Source organism: Eptesicus fuscus, chromosome 18, assembly GCF_027574615.1.
Source record: "Eptesicus fuscus isolate TK198812 chromosome 18, DD_ASM_mEF_20220401, whole genome shotgun sequence".
NCBI classification, from domain to species: Eukaryota; Metazoa; Chordata; class Mammalia; order Chiroptera; family Vespertilionidae; genus Eptesicus; species Eptesicus fuscus.
The window spans coordinates 36095123-36110739 of NC_072490.1; the positions used below are offsets into that span (position 1 = coordinate 36095123).

Genomic DNA, 15617 nt, shown 5'->3' on the forward strand with positions numbered 1-15617 from the left:
CTGATGAGGCTGGGGTTAGGCTACACTGCAGCAAGGAGTGTGTGGGTGTTGATTCTCTGGGATTGGGCAGAACATGTGCAAATGTCGGGGGCATGGAGGGAAGTGCCCCGTTTCTGGGAAGGCTGGAGGACAGAAGAGGAGCCATCTGTCCACAATGCTGAGTCAGTCGAGTCCCTCCCCTGCTCAAAAACTTCCATGGCTTGAATAAGACAATAACATAATACAGAAATAAGTAGAAAGGTAGAAAATAAAACAATAAAATAAAATCCAATGCCTTGGCCTTCAAGGTCCTGCATGATCTCTGGTTCTGCACCCCCCACTTAGCCCCTCACTCCCTCTGCCCCCGCCACACTGTTCCTCAAGCTCACCAAGCCCATCCCCACCTCAGGGCCTTTGCACCTGCTGTGCTTTCTTCCCCTAGCTAGGTCTCCCCTGGATGGATCTTCCTCTCATTTGAGTCTCAGTTCCACTATCACTTCCTTAGAGGGACTGCCCCTGACGACTCTGTTGCAGTAGCTTCTTTCCCGTCCCTGCTAGTCATTCTCTGGTCCACTAACCTCCTTTCTTCATGGCATTTAATGATCTAATGTGTATGTCAGTCTTATCCAAGAGAGCGGATACTGTCTGTCACGTTAACTCCTGAATCTCCAATGTCACACCAGGCCCGTAGTCGGTGTTCATCAATTATGAAAGAATGAATGAGCAATAATTCTAGGTCTGAACTGTATCTGAATCCGGGGGTGGTTTTGTGGATCATAAATCAGACCCACGGGCTGAGCTCATGGCTTTAGGGCCATTTATATTTATTGTACAATTCATCAGTTATATTCCTGTCTTCTGAGTAGACTGAGAGGGGGCTTGAATGCAGAGAGCCTTGCTCATTAATATCCAAAGGGGGGGAAAAAAAAGTAGGAATGAAAGGGAAGGGCAGTGTCAACGTCAAAGGCCCAACTAACTCCACCTGGACTCTGCTGTTAAATTTTTTAAAATCCTCACCCGAGGAAGTGTTTATTGAATGCACATCTGAACCGGGGATCAAACCCACAACCTAGGTACGTGCCCTGACTGGGAATCAAGCCTGCCACCTTTTGGTGTACGGGACAATACTCCAACCAACTAAACCACCCAGCCAGGACTCTAGTTAATTTTTGCCAGCCTTTTAAAACTCAGCCCCTGCATCCCCTTCTCCAGGAAGAGCACCGGTGCCCTAGGCCGGGTTAGGGGCTATATTCTCTAGCTCCGCCCATCGTTTCTGCATCATTGTCTGTGTCTCCCATCAACCCAGGAGCCCCTTAAGGGAAGGGACCCCATCTTACTTCTTGCAGTGTGTGCTGGGCTTGGCATGGAGAAGGTATTCAATGAACGGGGTTTGGGAGGTAAAGTGGGCTAAGACAAGGCTGAGGTGCAGAGGGCCTGGGAGTGGCCCTGGGGCAGGCGGCACCAGAGGTGTGCCAGGTGCTTAATGCCCTTACCTGAGTGATGTTCGAGAGGCCAATCAGGTAGGAGACGACGCAGACGGCAGCAATGAAGAGCTCCCTGCGGTTGCGGAGGAGTTTGGGGTACTCGTCCACCAGGGCGGTGATGAAGCCCTCCACAGTGCAGAACTTCAGGGGGAACAGGGGTCAGCCACCCGCGGAGGGCCCCAACCCCAACCCACCCAAAGCCTGATTGGCAGGAGACGGGAAAGCCCAGCAGCATCGAGACAGCAGGGCCAGTTGAGCCCCGGGATCCAGGCCAGATCTGCCACCACCTCTGCCTCTGCCTCCCTTTGTGAACTCGGGAGAGTCCCTCACTCTGAGCATCAGCTTCCCCATCTCAAACGTGGGGAAGGTGGCTGAGCTGTTCCCTGAAGTTTCATGTGGTGGGACATTCTAGAGGGTCTGAAACTCTAGGCCAGGGGTCCTCAAACTTTTTAAACAGGGGGCCAGTTCACTGTCCCTCAGACCGTTGGGGGGCCGAACTATAGTTTAAAAAAAAAAAACTATGAACAAATTCCTATGCACACTGCACATCTCTTATTTTGAAGTAAAAAACCAAAACGGCAAAAACACCCGCACGTGGCCCGCGGGCCGTAGTTTGAGGACGCCTGCTCTAGGCCATCTTCTCAGGGGGCCTAGGGCAGTGGCCTCCCCTTTCTGCTTCCTCCCAGATGGGCAAGGCGGGGTGAGGGGCACCTCAAGGTGCCAGGGAGGACATCCTCACCTGGCTGTCAATGCCCAGCATCAGCAGCATTGAGAAGAAGAGAATGGACCAGAGGGGAGAGATGGGCAGCTGGGTCACTGCCTCTGGGTATGCCAGGAACGCCAGCCCGGGGCCTGGGGGAGAGAGGGTAAAAAACATAAACAAAACGTACCAAGCACCTACAACATATTCAGTACACACCCACTTTCTTTCTAAGGTTCATTTCATCTTCCAAGAAACCTTGTGAGTGAGTGTCATCAGCCCCCTTTTCTACTTGAGGGAAAAGTGTGTGCGTGGTGGGGGAGGCCGTAGGGTTGGGTCCACAGTCAAGGGGACCAGTGGGATGGGATGAGGAACTGCGCTGGCCTGGCCAGCGATGGGGACAGTGCAGGGGCAGAGAGGTGACCAGATGGAGAAACAGGAAGTAGAATGGGCAGGTCTTGGCCGTGGTTGGTTTGCAAGTGAAGGTGAGGAAAGGGTACAGAGTGATGCAGGGGCTCTGACCTGGGCACTGGCTGGCAGAACCCTTGGCTGTAATGGGGAGCACAGGGGAGGAGAAAGCTTGAGGCGGTCAGTGTGGGAATGCTGTGTTTGAGTGTCTGGGGGTGGGGAGATATTCAAGCGATCAGGAAAACCTTGGCAGGAAAAGAACGGAGACTATAACCACCCTGGGGTCTGGCTCTGGAAAGAGGGGTGGTGGCGGTGGGTTCCAGAGAAATGAGGTGGTGGGCTGCCCAAGTCGGGGAGATTAGGGCCTCAGGGGAGAACGTTCCTTTCCACATAAGCCATGATGTTTCTCCTTCCTGCGCCTCTGGGCCTCTGCTGTACACACAGTGGGTCCTCACGTTTGCTGCTTTCCTGGCTGAGCAGGGAAGGGAGGGGCTGCCTAGGTTTTTCCTTGGACCCCGTGCCTGTCTGTGTGGAGAGCAGAAGGGGCACAGCCACTTACTTGATGAGAACATTTTTGGGACAAATGCACGGACCTGGGTGCTTTGTGTCGTGGTGGTGAACATGTCTGATTGGACCGAAGTTTATATCCTTGGGGCAAGAGTGAGCCTTCTCCCCCCGGATGCCCAGGATTGGGCCAGATGTGCCAGTAGGGCCAGGCTCTGCCATCAGCCAGGTCTGGGCTCAACTGCAAAGTCCTACCACCTTCCTAGCTCCCCAGTGTCAGGACGACCCAGGGATACAGTCCACGTAAAGGCTCAGCGCGCTGCCTGGCACACAGCGACCTCCATGCCAGTGGGCGAAGGTGGTGATACGACCGCAAAGGCCAGCCCCTCCCTCTCCGGAGCCCCGGTCCTGTGCGGTGCTGACCTGAGGCCGCCACGTCAGCAATGGACCTCTTGGTGACATGGGCCATGAAGCCCACGATGGAGAAGATGACAAATCCTGCGAACATGCTGGTGCACGAATTGATGCAGCAGACAATAATAGAGTCCCTGCGAGGGAGGGAAGGCACAGTCAGGGAGGGTGGGTGGCAGGATGGTGAGCTAGCAGGCGGTGGCTAGCAAAGGGCACGGGGGATAGGGTGCCTGTCAGGGGGGCTAAAGGGCTGGTGGCCCGCCCTCCCCCTCTCCCCCCACACCTCCGGGGAAGGAGTAGAACCAGAAGGAGTGGCCAGAGGGACTGGCTCTGAGAAAGACGGAGTTAACAGAGGGGGAAGGCCTGAGGCGCGGCCGCGGGGGAGGTGCCCCCGTGTACGGGCACCTGTAGACATTGTTGCGGAAACTGTTGTAGCTCCCAAGCGCGATCAAGGATCCCAGGCCCAGCCCGTAGGAGAAGAAAATCTGAGTAGCAGCATCCAGCCACACCTATAGGCCGAGTGAGAAACAACCGTCAAAACTTATCATCAGAAAGCCGCCGCGCTGCAGGGCCACTTACACGCGCTAACCAGCTCTTCCTGGCAACCATCCGTTTACGTAGGAGGGTCAGGGAGCTGCAGGAATGTCTCCTAACGCTGGTCACCTGTGGCTCAGGCCTCAGGTGTGCACTTAACCGAACGGGTGCCTTCTAGCACACCTGGGGCCAGGAGGACCGCTCACCTCAGAGTCCGACAGCTTGTGGAAGTTGGGTGTGATGTAGAAGAGGATGCCATCCCCGGCCCCGGGCAGTGTCACTCCACGGAAGAACAGGATGATCAGCATGATGTAGGGATATGTGGCTGAGAAGTAGACCACCTGGGAGGAAAGTGGGTGATACGGTCACCCCCCCCACCACAATGCCTCCTCCTTCCCCACTTCACCGACTCTATACCTGCTGTGGCTCTGGGCTTGGTTCTAGTTCTCTTCCTCCAGGAAGCCTTCCTGGATTCCTAACATGCTCTGCTTGGCCACTTTCCTGCAGCTCCTCCTTGGAGTCTGAACCAACCAGCTCAGTGCCTGTATTTTCCCTTCCCCTATCCCTCCTACTTTCTGATTTCTGTTTAAATTAAAGTAATACATGTGGTGACAGGAAAACTTTAAAAATCACATATGAACACACAGTTCCTTTCAATAGCCTCTAAGTTACATGAAGGACTGGGCTTGTCTTCTTCACTTCTGTTTTCCCAGTGCCTAGAACAGTCCATGGTTTATAGTGGACACTCGATAAATGCCACACCAATGCACCAATGCATGGAGGTTAATGTTTTACTGTTCCCTTTTGAGACTCTCCTTTGCATATATGATCACATTTTCTTACAAAATGATGTACTTGCCTTTTCATTTAGCATGCTTAAAATTAAAAAAAAACACCCACAGTACATACAGCTTTGTTTCTCGTTTTATTTACTAAAAATTGTTTTACTGTCTCAGAACAATGTAACTTTTTAATTATACAAAATAGTCCCTCAGGAGGTTCCACCATCCATTGAGGTCACTTCCAAGTTTATGCCAATCTTAATTCTACTACATTGGGTACCCCTGAATATAAAACTTTGCCTACAAAAATAGGCAAATTATACTAAAAATTACTGCAACTTGTACTAAAAAATGATATTTGTCTTTGGAAAAATTTCTAGAAGTAGAATTACTGAGAAAAAAAAGGAATAAGTTTCTCAAAGGCTTTTAACCCGTGTTGCCTAATTACCTTCCAGAAATTGAACTTTGCCCAGCATTACAGAGAGCACCTTCCCTGGGTATAATCATCTTACAAATGACTTCTTGCCAAATTAATCATCAAAAAGCGGAGATTACATTTCTTTGCTCAGTGGTGTGAGAGAGCAATTTTCAAGTTCAATGACCTTTGTATCTTAGAGTCATGCTCAGCATACATTGTCCTTTGGGTTAGTTTCATCTCCCTGAGTTGACTCTGAGATTCTTCAGGGTTAGGAAAGGCGGCCACAATCCCATAGCAAAATCACTGTACTTGGAATTAGGAAAAGGGGAGTCAGAACTATCTGTGTCACCCACAAGCTATGTGAGAGTGGGTCAATTTCTTATCCTCCCTAAGCCTATCTGTTTTCTTGTCTGGAAAATGGGTACAATCAACCTTGCTAGTCAGAAAGTTTGGTTGCATGAGGACATACAACATGCTTAATATTTGCTGCTAGGTCTTGCAGTTCAATGTGTCTTCCACGTTCAGCATGGAGCTAGGCACACAGTAAGTGCTCAGTGAATGTTTAACTGATGGACTGGTTGGCTCACTCAAAAGATGTAGTGAGGGAGACCCTACCTCTGTCCCCAAGAAGTAGCCAGTCTTCTAATGCAGCAGGAACTCTAGATACCACCCAAAAATGATTATAATTGATGTCACGCATTGAGTGCCTACCGTGTGCTAGGCATATGCTACACACTCTGTGTAGATTATCCCCCTCAAGTCTTTGTAACAACCCTGTAAGGCACCATTGTTGTGACCACTTCACAGATGAGGAGACTAAGGCTCAGAGAAGTGAGCTGACTTGCCCAAGAGCACACAGCGGGGCACCAGGGGACTAGGCCCCTGCATTCTTCTGTTTCTAAAAGCTGGGCCTGGAGACACCTGTGGCCTCCTCCTCCCTGTGCAGCCCAGGGACAGAGCAGAGCTGCTTTGACACCAGCCTTGAATTTGAGAACCTGTTGGGTCCAAAAGTCCCACCAGACTAAACGGGGCAGTTTTTTTCATCAGCTGTGCCCATGCCCAAGTGTGGAATTCATGGAGGTTCTGTTTTGCTCATTCAGCTCCTTAGGCAGCCTGAACCTCCCTGTCTCCAGCCTTAGTCAGTTCAAATCCTTTCTCTCCCTCACTTAATTTATGACCTCAGACAACACACTTACCCTGAGTCTCTCAGGCCAACACCAGTGAGACTTGGTCATCTTCTGTCCCCGGACTCATGGGGTGGGGCTTAAAGGGGGTAAGATGTAGGGTTGAGGCCAGTCTTCCTCCCCCCAGTTTGATTGGCAAGCTCCCCACCCATGTCCCCAGGTTGCACAACCCAACTTGGCCTGGCTCTGCCCTTGCCAATAATAAAAACAAAAACATTAACTCCCCTTGCCAGCGGCAGAGTGCCTTACAAAACCATGGGCTCATTTGATTTGCATAACAAACCAACAGATAAGCATAGAATTAGCCCCATTTTCAGAGGAAGAAACTAAGTTTCAGAGAGGTGAAGTGACTTGCCCAAGGGCACAGGGCCAAGTCAATGGCCAAGTTGGGACCGGAACTCAGGTCAATTTGAATACAAGGCCTGAGTATTCAACGATTCATCAATCCATCTCTGTTGCTCTTCAAAGCTGGGATGTGGAGTGGTCACCCCTGGACCCACCACACCTAGAAGGAGGCTTGGAACAGAGTAGGTGCTCAGGGACAGTTTGTTTAACGTCCACGAGCAACATTTACCCTCTGCTTTGCAGTGGCTCTGCCAGGCCCAGGCTAATCTCAAGAGACTTAATGTGAGCCTGGCACCGTGTTAAGTGCCTGATTTGCATTATTTCCTTTAATCCTCACACCTCCCCAAAGGTAGGTAATGTTATTCCCATTTTATAGGAAAGAAAACCAAGGCACAGCGTGATGAAGGGACCTGCTTAAATTAAAGACGGAAAGGGTTCCTGGGAAAGCTCAGCCTGCTTGCCCCGGTTGGAGATCCCTGCACCCCTCTCTAGTTCCCACTGTGCACATCGCTTACCTTTCCAGTCCAGCCAACACCCTTCCAGATACAGAAATACACAAGGATCCAGGCGATGGCCAGGGTGATGGCCAGAGGCCAGCGGATCTGACCCGGCTTGTCCAGCCCGTCCGTCATCTGATGCATGTTACGCCTGATGGAACAGGAGGGAGGTGAAAGTCACGGGGGCTGGACGGACCCGGGAGCTGGGCCAGTGGGTGCACACAGGTAATATCTTCCCCTGTGACTGTGCTGACAGCTGTGGTCACTGAGATCTAAGAGCTGGGTGGGGACGGTGGGCCCATTATACTAATCGGTAGAAAGCGCTGACCTGCCAGTGCCTTCATTCAGCCTCCATTGTTGCTCACCTCGATGGCTGCAGGTCTCCTCACAGGATCCCCACCTTCACTTTCTCTCTGTCCCCACTCCAGTCCCCAGAGATCCTTCTAATCGCAAGTCTGGTCAGGTCACTCCTCCGCTTAAAGTTCTGCCATGAATAGCTTCTTATTGTTCTCAGAATGAAGCCCAGCTCTCCAGGTGGCTCTTGCAAGCTGTGATGAGCTGGCCCCTGCTTCTCCTTAGTCTGGGCTCTCACCACAGACCCCACAAGCTCTCCTCAGACTGGACTACTTGTCATCCCCTCACTCCAGCTTGCTTGCTCCCACCTGCCTCCAAGCCTTCACGCATACTCTCCAACACCTGTCTCCCCGACATTGCTTTTCATCCTTAGATGCCATTCCTCACCCAGGTTGGTCCAGGCGCCTCCTTGGGGCCCCCACAGCCTTCCATGTCCCTCCTTTTAGTGCTGGTCACTTGGTGTTGCCACCGCCTGTTTACTTCTCCTCATCTCTAACCAGACTGGCACACAGTAGGTGCTCAAGAAATGTTTATTGAATAAATGATTGAATGAGAAGCCTGGACATGTGGGAGACGACTGTATGTGGGAGATGCCTGAAAGCAGAACCAGCCAGAGTAGAATCTGATATTTATTCGTAAGGAGACAGCCTAGCCAAGCATGTTTCACGTGTTCTGACACCTCCTGAGACGGCTCCTCTTGGCAGCTTATCCAAGGTGCAGTGGAAACTTCCGGGTAGACCCCATCCAGCTGCCCAGCACAGATGCTGCCTTCATGCCAAAGAGATTTGGGTCTCAGGACCGCATTTTGGAAAAGTGAATGCTCCTAATTTGCATCTTCTATGATGAAACCATCAGCATGGCCTTCACTATGGACAGTGCGTGTGCATGTGTGTGTGCGTGCGTGCGTGTGCGTGTGCGTGTGTGTGTGTGTGTGTGTCTTTATTCTAAGTGACTCAGGACTGGTTTTCAGAATGAATTGGGACTTTCTTGGCCTCTCCTAGTGATTCTTCTTGGCCTAGGATGGTTATTCCTCTCCGTTGGCCATTGTCTACCCTTCTCCACCCTGCTCTTGCCCCGGAGGCTGAAAGCTATGGCTCTATTGCCAGCTCCCTTGCCTTCTGGCTTCTTCTGGGTTTGACCAACAGCAGGAGCTCAGAGGGTGGAGGAGAGCGGTGGAGGGGATGTATCCTCCCTGCTACCTGCGGCTCTGTCTGCAGCTGGGTTTCTCTACCAAAGGTCTAGCGCAGATCTAGTGGCTCTTCCACGGTTCAGCTCTTTCTGGGGGAGGAGGGGTTTCACCCTTTCCGGGGCTCCCTTAGCCCTGCCCACATCTCCACAAACAGTCCTTCCCCTAACTCTTCCATCAGCCTTCTGAGGTGCCTCTGTACCTGCTGGCCCTGGCTGATATGCCACCCCCCACGAATAACCCTGCACTCACTCCCAGAACTCCATCACGGCGCTGGTCATGTTGGTGGTGTTCGCGATGCTGTAGTTGGAGAAGCAGCGGTCTGTGTTCCAGTGGTTGTCACAATGTTTCCATGGCAGTGTCTGCAAAGGCACAGGGACACAGACGAACCCTGTTGAGCCACGGGCGTTGGCAACAGTGATCCTAGCACACCCTGTCCATCCTTACGGCCCCCTGAGCCTCCTCACAGCCGTTTTCTCACCTCCCCTTCCCAACAGCTCCCACATGCAAGTCCTACCGTGAGCCCCATTTTAGAGATCAGAGAGGGGCAGCAACTTGCTCAAGATCACACAGCACCTAAGTGTCACTGCTGACATCTGAGCCTCCAGCTTTTCACTCAGGAAAATGAGCTTTCCGAACTGCACCATAAGGTTTCGTGTGTCCATCCGGGACCACTTCCAAGCTATGCGACTTGGAGCCGGTGCACGTTGATACTGACAGTGATTACTTACCGTGCTTGTACTTCTCCAGGCACAGACCTAAGCACTGCACACACATTTACTCTGCAATTCTCACAACTATAGGAGGGCACTGAGGCTCAGAGAGGTGAAGTCTCATCCCCAAAGTGGCACAGCTGGTATATAGTAGGGTCAGGGTTTGAACCTGGGTTCATAGAAAACGGGCTAACAATACCCATCTTAGAGGGTTAGATGTTAGCCCACAAAGCGCCTGGCCCAGAGCAGGGGCTCAGGTCACGGGGCTATCATTGTGGGGAGACAAGGGCTGCTGAAGACCACCCCACCCCCTGCCGCTGGAGGAACGGCTCTGTCAGCGGAATTGTGGTCCTACCGGATGGAGGGTGGACTCTGGGTCTGGCGTTCTGGAGGAGCGGGGGAGGGCCACTCACCGTGGTGAAGGAATTGTACAGGTAGTAGATAGCCCAGGAGATGATGACGATGTAGTAGATGTTCAGCCAGAAGGACAGCACAGCCGCGGCAAGGCCCACTCCTGGGAGGGAACACAGCCTCGTGATACTCGTTTAATAACCACAACTGCCCCAGTGCATGTCACTGTTACCATTTCCCACAACGTCTGCAATCCCACTCGACCTTGGAGAGAGGCAGGAACTTGGCTAAGGTCACATGCATCTGGCAAGTGAGGGAGCCAGGCCTGGTGTCTGGGGCCCCCACGCAGACTGGCTGAAGGTGGGGCTGGGGCTGGGCCTGCAGGAAAGCATGGTCCTCTGCGTGTTCACCGGAGTATCTGTCAGCACTGAGCAAGGGAGCCAAGAAAGTCGCACCCAGCACATGCCAGGGACATGAGCCCCCAGGACAGGGCAGGCAGATGTGAATATGGGGCCTCCCGACTGGGTCCTCCTCTCTACCTAGCCCTAGGTTTTGGCCAGCGTGGTCATCTGTCACCTGGCCCCTTAATGGCTCCTCTCTGCTCAGACGTGGCTGAGCAGCTCCCTCTGTCCAGAGGGGTCCAGCATATTGGGAAGGCCCTGGCTTTGCCACCATCCCGTGGGCAAGATCATCGCCGCGACCCACGGCCCCCCTCTGGAGACTTACCTTTGAACATGGGGGCCAGCTTCCACACCCCCAGGCCCCCGATGGATGTGTACTGGCCTAGGGAGCACTCCAGCAGGAAGAGTGGGACCCCCGCAAAGATGAGCGTCAGGAAGTAGGGGATCAGGAAGGCCCCTGCGGGGTCGAGAAGAGAGATGCTCGTGGCCTACGGCTTTGGAGAAGCCCCGGGCGGAGGGAGCATCACACGGGGCATTCTGGGGTCTCTGCCATGATTTCCGTACACTCTGCCTCAAAAGCAGCTCCCACAGCCAAAGCCCAAGGACGTTCCTGCTCAAAACACAGGACCCGCACTTTTAGATCATTGACAGAGGACATCACCCTTTCAGAATCCTTTGGTCAAAGGACAAGGAACAGGAAGTGGGGTCTGACACTCCTTCTGGAGTCTTTAGGGGACCCATTCCACTAAGGCTGCCCCAGGAAAGGTCTAAGTGGGACATTTCTGTGGGGTCCAGGCCCAGCGGGCAGGTGGCCAGGCCAGCACCTACCGCCGCCGTTTTTTCCGCAGAGATAGGGGAATCTCCAGACGTTGCCCAGGCCAATTGCATAGCCCACGCAGGACATGAGGAAGTCGAAACGGCCCTTCCATGTGTCCCGGTCCGGAAGGTCCGCCGCCTTCTTCTGCACTTTGACCACCAGGGTTTTGGGCTTGTCACTGCCCATGGGAATCTCGCTAACCTCCGTGGAGATCTGTCCATCAGCCACCTTGCTGCCATCAGTCGCCATGTCTCGGAGTTTGGACGCAGGGGTCCTGGCAGATGGACGTGCGATGTCGGCCCCGGTCCACGTGGACAGCAGTTTTGCGGTTCAAGGTCAACCTACAACAGAAGGCTGGTGGTGACAAGCAATGAAGGGGGGCAAGATTATGGAGTTGCCCCCAAAATAACAAAAACAAAATAACTCACAAAGGAACCAGGGCTCTAAGAAAGCTCTCCCACAAACCCTGTTCCTTCCACCAGGCTCTGCTCCCAGAGGAAGAGGGGTGCCATTTGTTTCCAAAGACAACATGTGCGGGTGTGGTCTGTTGTCTCCTGGACTAGCTTCAACTCTGGTCATCTGTGTCATGTGCCCTCTTATGTGTCACGCTCAGAGAAGAAAGCCAAGGCGACCAAACTGCCAAAGAGAAATACCAAATGCTCCTCCTCTTTGCCTCCCTGGACACAATCAGGTTGTCATTTCCTGATGCTGTGACAGCCGTAGCAGGGTAAAGCAATGGCGGATCTGAATGTGGAGCTGAGCAGGGAGGTGTCCTGGCTGCAGGTGGTAGGTGGTATATGAGCACAAACACTGGCCATGATCAAAGCCCTCTTTACCACTTTCAAGCTGTGTGACTTCGGGTAAACTTCTTAACCTCTCTGAGCCCCATTCTCCCTATCTTGTAAACTGAGGATGATAATAGTACGTCCCTCATCGGGTTGTCGTTCTTCACTTATTTATGGAGACACACGGTGCCTGGAAAACAATGAGAACTTGTTGCTATTTCATCAGCAGTTCCCAAGCCTGGCTGTGTTCCCAGGTCATTTGGAAAGCTCTATAAAGACACATTCCCAGATCCCACCAAAGATGAGCTCCGAATCTATACTTCTAACAAATTCCTTAAAGGAGATTCTTTTTTTAAAAATATATATATTTTTTTATTGATTTCAGAGAGGAAGGGAGAGGGAGAGACAGAAACATCAACGATGAGAGAGAATCATTGATTGGCTGCTTTCTGCATGCCCCCCACTGGGGATCACCCAGAAACCCAGGCATGTGCCCTGACTGGTCATGTGACTTCCTGGTTCATAGGTTGACGCTCAACCAGTGAGCCATGCTGGCTGAGCAGGAGATTCTTATGCCGGGAGCCCAGCCCCAGCCCTCAGGTGAGGAAGGACCACTGGCTAGATCCGCTCTGACCCTCGGTCATTTCCAGACATTTTACCTACTCTGAACCCCTCTCACCTCTAGTTCCCGAGAAAGTGAGTAGGGGACAGTGTGTGACACTGGATTCAGTCCAGTCTTGGGTTTAAATCTCTCTTACCAGCTGAATGGCCCTAAGTTGCTCTAGGCTCAGTTTCCCCATCTATAAAATGGAGGTAATGCTATCTGCCTTGTAGAATTGTGGCAAAAATGAGCTTTCATGGCTTGTAAGAGTGCTTTTCACCTGACTGGTTTGAAAAGGGTTATGATTTCGGTTGTTGATGTTACCTGATTTTCTGTGGCAGGTCAGCTCCAGAGCGGCTCCCTCTGCAACTCCTGGGAGAGAGCCTGCAAAGCAGAAGAGAGGAGGGGCCGTGACTGACAGCGACACTGATGAGCAGCCCTGGGCAGAGAACGGCAGGGGTGCAAGAAGCCTGCTAGCGGCTGGACTGTGTATGAGCCCCTTGGAGCCACCCAGCTGGGGTGACCTCAGCGAGTCCATGCAGCATGGCTGGCCCATGAGGCCCTGGGAACATGCAGGAGTAGGGCTGCTGCCCTTGGGCCAGCTGTGAGAGTGGGCATGAGGGCCCTGTGAGGAAGGTGTTCCATAATTTTATCAGAAACAAAAGATAAACCAGGGAGGGGCTGCAGCTACTCAGGGTTCCACTGGGAGCCAATGAATGCAGCTGGTATTTCTCTCCACCCTCCATCCACCCTTGGAGTTGGATGTTGTGGTGAACCCCATGCTGTTGAAACCCATGTGTAACATGAGAGAGAGCCCCTTGCTTTGTGGAATAGAAAACCAGGTTTCAAAACAACTTATTGAGTATGTATGTACCTTCCTATTTTTATCTTGCCTCCAAATCTGTTTGTTAAAAAACACCAAAAAAAAAAACAAAACCCCAAAAAAACCACTAAAAGATTTACCCTAATATGTTCCCAGTGATTAGTTTATAAGTGGTTTTTGCTTTCTTTTTTTTTTTCTTTTTTTGCAGGCTTCTGGATTTCTAGAATTATTATTAAAATTCTACAAAAATTTACAAATAGCCCTGGGCAGCATGGCTCAGTGGTTGGAGCGTCAATCTGTGTACCAAAGGGTCATGGGTTCGATTCCTGGTCAAGGACACATACCTGGGTTTCAGGTTCGAGCCCCAGCCCCAGTTGGGAGGTGTGCCAGAGCAACCAGCCCGTGTTTCTCTCATATCGATATTTCTCTCTCTCCCCCATCCTCCCTCCATTCCACTCGCCCTGAAAAAGCAATGGAAAAAATAAGCCCGGATGAGGATTAACTAACTAACTAAATATTTACAAAAAGAATAAATTTCTGTGAAATTTTTTTAAATTAATAAAAGCACACAGAATAAACTTATGGAACCCTAAGCGCAAAGAGGAACACATGAAGCACTGGTCTGCGGACTCTCAGGTGCAGGAGCCAAAGCAATGTGTGGCACGTGCCCCAGTGGTTTCCCCCCTCGCTCTGCCCTGCTGGGGTCCCAGGTTTGCTGTGCACTCGCCTTCCGGCCCCTGGCATGCAGTCCCCATTACCAAACACCAGTTTCTTCCTAGAGTTCGCGGAGAACCAGACCACCTTCGGACAATCCAAGCTTGACCGCCAACCCTGCTTCGTGTTCTCAAGGACGACCCACAGTTTGTCTCGATGCCCATCTAGGTCCTGGCCTGGGCATGGCACCATCAGAAGGAACCCTAGACTCAGGTAGGGTGACCGCCCGGCGTCAGGAGTGGCAGGAGGCGGGCGAGTCTGTGGTCTACCATAGAGTCTTGGGACATTCAGGGGAGAGAGCAGCCTCAGGAAAGTGGGGTGAGCCATCAACTCTGAAAACAGGGATATCCTTAACTGCCCCCAGGATCTACCCTTGTGCGCTCCAGCCGCCATGTTTAAAATGATCCCTTCACCTTGGACCAGGGCTGATCACCTGACCCTGGCTGGCCAATCAAAGCTCCTTCCCTGGGACTTTGGCATGGGATGGAGAAAGGCCAGTCTCTCCAGCGGCTTGTTATCACTGAGGCAGCCCTCTTCTGACCACCTTGTACTCAGAGTAGCAGAGATAGTTGGTCTGAGGAGGAAAGAAAGCAGAGATCAAAGCTGGAGAGGGAATCTTAAAGGCTCGTGGTTCCAGGCTTTCTTAAGACTGGCTATGGTCCTGCTCTTGGAGTTCACAAAGCAATCCCACAATCATAAAACAGATTCCCCATTTCTTATTACACTAGAGGCCCAGTGCATGGATTCGTGCACCAGTGGGGTCCCTCAGCCTGGCCTGCGGGGATCGGGCCAAAACTGGCTCTCCAACATCCCCCAAGGAGTCCTGGATTGCGAGAGGGCAGTTCTCAGGCGACACACCCCAGAATCGGGCTCTCTCCTCTCTGGTTCTGGGCGCGTCACCCGAGAACTGCTGCTACCAAGTGACTGCAGCTCGGCAGCTCCTGCGTTGAGCGTCTGCCCCCTGGTGGTCAGTGCACATCATAGTTACTGGCCAGTCGGCCAGTCATCCGGTAGGCTGGTCACTTAGGCTTTTATATATACAGATTGGGTTCAGGGGATTTCTGTTACAATCCCAAATCTTTGTCTACTACCTCTCACCACTTGACCAAGTTCTCAGGAATGCCTATGGCCTGTGGGAACAACTTCTGGACTAAACATTGGATTTACTTGTTGTTATCATGGAGACTCAAACCAAACCCCCAAATTTACTGGATCACCTGACACCATTCAGGGGGAAGAAAGAGAGAGAGAGAGAGAGAGAGAGAGAGAGAGAGAGAGAGAGAGAGAGGTGAGCCAGGTGAGCTCTAATTCACCCCTTTCAAGCAGGCAAAACAGCACGACATGTTTAAGAGGGTGAAATGTAGTGTGTATGTCCTTTGAAGAAACCATTCAATATGAATGCAAAGGAAGGAGGGAGGAGAGTTCAGTTCATCAGGAAGTTTATGCCGTCGTCTTCTCTGTGAGCAGAGCACCTCCTTGTGCCACGCCTGGAGGGATCAGAGGTGGTGCCTGCTCTGAAGAACTCACCATGAGGAAGTCATACGTGCTATCACCAGGATATAGAAAAGTATATTCAAATTTAGCCAAATGCCTATGATACCCTATGAAGAGCCACATAAGCATATG

General features: G+C 52.0%; 1 protein-coding gene and 1 non-coding gene across 2 annotated transcripts in view; both read right to left on the minus strand.

Annotated features, from left to right (window-relative positions):
• Positions 1 to 15617, minus strand: part of SLC6A1 (solute carrier family 6 member 1) — a 43977-nt gene that overhangs the window by 6707 nt on the left and 21653 nt on the right. Inside the window, exons 2-12 of the mRNA XM_008152073.3 lie at positions 12779 to 12838; positions 11080 to 11422; positions 10577 to 10708; positions 9913 to 10013; positions 9039 to 9148; positions 7265 to 7397; positions 4227 to 4361; positions 3892 to 3995; positions 3499 to 3623; positions 2203 to 2315; positions 1473 to 1604 (exon numbers count right to left, since the gene is read on the minus strand). Coding sequence (XP_008150295.2) covers positions 1473 to 1604; positions 2203 to 2315; positions 3499 to 3623; positions 3892 to 3995; positions 4227 to 4361; positions 7265 to 7397; positions 9039 to 9148; positions 9913 to 10013; positions 10577 to 10708; positions 11080 to 11317 — 1323 coding nt within the window. The 5' untranslated portion in view covers positions 11318 to 11422; positions 12779 to 12838. The remainder of the gene's footprint in view (positions 1 to 1472; positions 1605 to 2202; positions 2316 to 3498; positions 3624 to 3891; positions 3996 to 4226; positions 4362 to 7264; positions 7398 to 9038; positions 9149 to 9912; positions 10014 to 10576; positions 10709 to 11079; positions 11423 to 12778; positions 12839 to 15617) is intronic.
• MIR9223E (microRNA mir-9223e) lies at positions 14828 to 14902 on the minus strand. The gene is given in 1 exon segment (NR_130516.2): positions 14828 to 14902. It is a non-coding gene; the product is annotated as a microRNA mir-9223e (primary transcript).